The sequence below is a fragment of the Amia ocellicauda genome, chromosome 7 (genome assembly GCF_036373705.1).
Source record: "Amia ocellicauda isolate fAmiCal2 chromosome 7, fAmiCal2.hap1, whole genome shotgun sequence".
Classification (NCBI taxonomy): domain Eukaryota; kingdom Metazoa; phylum Chordata; class Actinopteri; order Amiiformes; family Amiidae; genus Amia; species Amia ocellicauda.
Genome location: NC_089856.1, coordinates 32,073,783 through 32,078,799, shown reverse-complemented (window position 1 = coordinate 32,078,799; position 5,017 = coordinate 32,073,783). Strand labels below are relative to the sequence as shown.

The following is a 5,017-nucleotide window of genomic DNA, read 5'->3' as shown; positions in this document are numbered from 1 at the left end:
TACTTTATATTTGCAAGCCCCAAGGAATAAGGCTATTACCAGTGTAAGTGCTTGAGGTAACATTTTAAATAAATTGCTATAATGAATTAATGTTTCCTTTGTAGGAACTATTGTTTTTGATTCTGCAACAGAAAGAGTAATGGGCTGTACAAATTTCACTTCCTTTTTAACCATATAGTAAACTTAAAGCTTATTTCCTGCATGTTTTGGAAGGAAAAAAAGAATAAACTTAATAATATTAACACAGTTCAACCTGCAGGAATACAAAACTGAAGTAATTATTGTTATAATAGTTAAGACGTTATTTGCCACAATTCGTGTTTTTTAATACTTTTTTTTTCTTTATTGGTATTTTTATGACGTCCACAGAAAACATGACACGTTTTCCTCTTTAAAAAATAACAAATATTTTATACACGTTATGCATTTATATATGTACAACTTAATACTTGAGGGTCTTCTTTCTTTTGCACAGCAAAGATATTACATTTATGTTTATAAGAACATGTATGAGGAGGACAATGCTATGTACAAAATAATAATATAACAAGAGAATTCCACAACAGTGCAAATAATAATAATAATAATAATAATAATAATAATAATAATAATAATAATAATAATAGGGGGGAAACGGAATGTCCTGAATGGTGAACATAGTAAAGTTCTCTTTTGATGTATATTACTTTTAACATCTGCGTGTTGTTTATTTATTTATTTATTTATTTATTGATCAAGACAAGTATTTAAAGAATTTGGCATTTCTTCAAGGGAAACAAGTACAATCCACGTCATTTCGGAGAGGAGACCTGTGTGGGGAGAGCAATGCGTCTTGAGGCGCACAGACCCCGCTCTTGGTGTCACCTATAAACCCTCTCTCTATCCTTCACATCTGTCTTTTCGGGTGCATATTTCTTTTCTCAGTAAGGAAAAAAAAACTTGTAGTGTTTCGTTGTGCGAGCTCATTCTGCAGCATCCATTGTACATACCTTTCATTTATATAAAAAAAAAAGTATCCTGTTCAAGCAGCCGCATGAGGAGACAGACACCCTACTAGGGGAATACAGTCCTGGTGATGGACAGCACGAATGCCACATTAAATGACACGGCGTGTAGTGAAATGGGTTCGGGGTGGCAAAACGAGGGGAAAACACAGTCATCCCAGCTCTTGCTCCTTGCTTTCTTCCAACCCGTTTGCCACAGAGCTGGGCTCTTGGTTGCTCTCTATAGACGACTCGCTGCCCGTGCTTTCCCCCGACAGCAGCCGAGTGACCCGCAGGTCGGCTTTCAGCGTCTGCACGTCGTTGCCGATGCACATCTCCCCAAGGTCACTGATGATCTGAGACAGCTCCTGCTTGCCACTGCCCAGGCAGTCGTCCTCGGTGTCCAGGATGTCCTCGCACTCGAAATGCATGGCTTTCTCCTCCTCCTCCTCTCCCACCAGGTCCTCGGTGATGGAGCCCAGTTTCGGGGCGCTGCGACTGCGCTCCACCGGGGGTTTGTAGTAGCACTGTCCGTTCAGGAGCTTCCTGAGAGGCACTAAGGGGATGGTCTGTTCCCCGATGAGCTGCTGCTGCTGGTGTCGGGCATCGTCCCTCCGCTTTAGCCTCTTGAACTCAGCCAGGGCAGTGGCCGAGGTCTGGTACAGCAGGAGCGCCATGGCTTTGGCTTTCTCGGGCTTGGACACCAGGACGGCGTGGCAGCGCAGCATCACAGCTTTGTGTTTCATTTCGTGCCGGTAGATCCACGCGAAAATCTTGGGCAGCCGCGGGTCAGCCACGCAGTACGTTATCCGGTGCAGCAGATACAAGTGTCCCGGTCTCCTAGCCTTGTCGTCCACATGCACCATCCGGATGCCCTGGGAGCTGATGGTGAGCTTCATCTTGGTGCCGTTCTTGCCCATCTCGCTTTTGGTCCAGATCTTGCTCACGGCCACGTCGGTGCACCCGTCTCCCTTGGACTGGATGGTGGTGGCGTTTCCCAGATACAGCACCGTGTACGTGGGGTCCTCGCTGGTGATTTTCACTTTTTTCCTCTTGGATTTAAACATGCTCCCCACCCTGTTGAGTGCGCTCTCCGGACAGGACTTTGCAAAGGACGTCAGCGCGGAGTAGTTCAGGCTGACTGCATAACCCTTCTGCTTCGACTGCTTATCTTCCTCAATCAGGTCGAATTTATTCTTCTTCCAAGGCAGCATTATATTGCTGGTTCTCCGAAATTGTTACGTTGGTAATTTCGTTTATTGCACCAAAGATGTATCGTAATCCTGTCTTGTGGCATTTACTTATGATCCAGCGGATACTGTTGCACTGTCCTGCAGCAAGCTGTTAGGTTGTTTTTTCATCTGTTTTCATCCTGGTCGGCTGTGCTTCATTTCCTTTCTTTCTTCATTTCTTTCTTTCTTTCTTTCTCTCTCTCTCTCTCTCCCTCCCTCCCTCTCCAGTGCTTATACCTCCTCTGATGCTCAGCTATGTAAATTGATGCTGGTCAGGATGGGAGATCAGCTGTAAATATACAGTGGGTTGAACCATTTCCCTCAAAAGTGCAGGGGAGGTGGACAACATGTAGAAACTGGAGCAGAAAGTCAAGCACTTTCTCTTAAAGGGGCAGATTGGATTCCAAAGACCCATCGAGACACACATGCTTTCTTTTCAAATCAGACAGATAAATCAATACATTCATAATGTAAAATAGTATTCAAAGTTTGGGCAAACACTCGACTGGCTTTGGATCATCCGTTCCAAATCGAATCATATCATATAAAACATGTATAGCCTAGTGATCATGAGAAAGATGATTTACAGTTTCTGAATTACCTTTATTATATGTGCATATGCCCATGCAGTCTATATTAAATCATAGGCTATACTGTAAAACGTAGTCAAATGGCAAACTATATTTTCAGTACATACCAATGCAATACGCAGGAGACAGCGTTGCAAATGCTAGAATGTTACAAATAACATGTATGTAAATAATATGTAAGGTTTTGTAGTCATTTTCGATATTTTCTGCATAGCAAATAATTACATTGATTTTAAAAGCATTTTAATTAAAATAAGCATATGGGAATAAATATGTACGCTTTTCGTGCGACCTGAGATGTTTTCAGTCATATATCATGTGGTTAGTTTACATGGCCCTGTGTTCTCTTTGAAAGACTGTTTAATACCGCCATCTGTTGGACACAGCAGAATGTGGATTCATCACCTACGTGATGTGGGCTACGACAATACACATAAAACATGCATTGCTTTATGAAAAAAGTATTTAGAGCATCACAACCATATCTGTTCTATGATCAACACAAAATTAAATTAAATCTTACTGTAGTTTCCATCTCCCCAATTGCCTTTAAACACTTCATCCAGTAGGACAGATTGCATTGTGGTCATTAAAACAGAGAACAGAACATTCTTCTAATTTCCATAATGTGGTGCTACTGTTAATTACTCTGTATTTCCATGGGGGATGCAACTCAAGTCAAGCTAATCAAACATCATATCCCTCAACATCGGAAACAGAGACCAATAAATACAGCTTTCCCCTTGGCAACCCTGGCCAACCATGACATTGCTGTTTTAGGTGGCCACATAACAGCAGCGTATGCATGACTAAACTATATAGCTGTGCGCTCCCAACATCTGGAAAATACACCCGGCTTTCTTTCGAAACCGAGGTGTTGTTATTTTGCGTTTAAGAAATTGCAACACCAAGAAATTACAAGCATCATGTGATCTAAAAGCATGCTTCCACATGTTAGGGAAACACATGTAAGTGCTTAATCCTGCCCATTGATGATGTATGTCTGTTCTCAGCTTTAATCATTAACAAACAATGCTAATCTTTAGTGCTGCTGGCAACACAGTGCAGTGGCAAGAGTCTGTAGTCACAAGATGCAGGCCAGCAGTATGGAAGTTAGACATAGCTCTGTGGTTCTAGCTGCAAGCTGCAAGGGCCCAGTGTAGTCAGGTTCCACAGGATACTCACCTGTGGCAAAGTAAGCTAAGGTCAAACCCACACCTTAAATATGTATTATCTTCAAGATAAACCTTTAGCTGGCCTGTGGCTTAAATTGAAGGAATTGCCACAAGCCTGCTATGCATTCTATCTAGCTTCTGAATACTGTATACTGATAACAAAGCCCTGTATTACATGAACTACATGTACTCTGTGTCAGATAAGAAATCGGTTCATTCCAAATATGCATCATTTTAAAAGATTGTATTGCTTTGTATTATAATTGTATTTTTTTCTGTTGTTACTAAACTATTTGCAGGAAAAAGCTATTGGTTTTGTTTATGGACTAAAAAGTTAAAGAAAAAAATAAAATGGGGCTTTTGAGATATGACCCTTCTTCTAGAATTGGTTATACAAAGTATTATACATATTATTATACACAGGGATGGGCAAAAAAACATCAAAATGTATTTTAAAATAAGATACCAAATACCTTAATTTTAAGTGTATCAAAATAAACTACTGTATTTTTGTATTTTAAAAATACTAAAAATACTTTTACAAGGGAGCATGAAATCACTTTGCAAACCTTCCTTCTATCAACCCTATCTATCCCTTCACCAGTAAACTGACTCAGTTGATTAAGTAGACAATGTTTGATAGCAACAGCTTTCCTCTGCCTAACGAGTCGTGCGATAAATCTGACATATGCAACCAGTTAACAGACCAAATATTCACATATCCCTGTGATCATCCAGATGAAGGTTAGTTTTAAAGTAACCAACAGTTTAATGTTTAACTAACAGTTTGCTAATGACTCATAATTGTATCCTAATTGAGTTACTTGGTGTTTGCTAATGAAGGGCCTACTTTGCATCAGCAACACTGACTCAATGACAAACAAGTCATTTATAAGAAGACAACTGATGGCACCTTTATTCATTGCAACTAGTTTCTAAGTAATGCATCATTTGATTGTTAATCATAAATATAATAAATTATGTGTCAGTCAGTCATTCATGCAATGGTATGCAAAATCATGATCCTACTAAACAGC

General features: G+C 40.2%; 1 protein-coding gene across 1 annotated transcript; it reads right to left on the bottom strand.

Moving 5' to 3' along the window:
- Nucleotides 1-390: 390 nt before the first annotated feature.
- On the bottom strand, nucleotides 391-2,465 carry fam43a (family with sequence similarity 43 member A). Its single transcript, XM_066709221.1, has one exon. The coding sequence runs from the start codon at nucleotides 2,195-2,197 to the stop codon at nucleotides 1,157-1,159; it is 1,041 nt and encodes a 346-aa protein (XP_066565318.1). The 5' UTR covers nucleotides 2,198-2,465; the 3' UTR covers nucleotides 391-1,156.
- Between the last annotated feature and the right edge of the window lie 2,552 nt (nucleotides 2,466-5,017).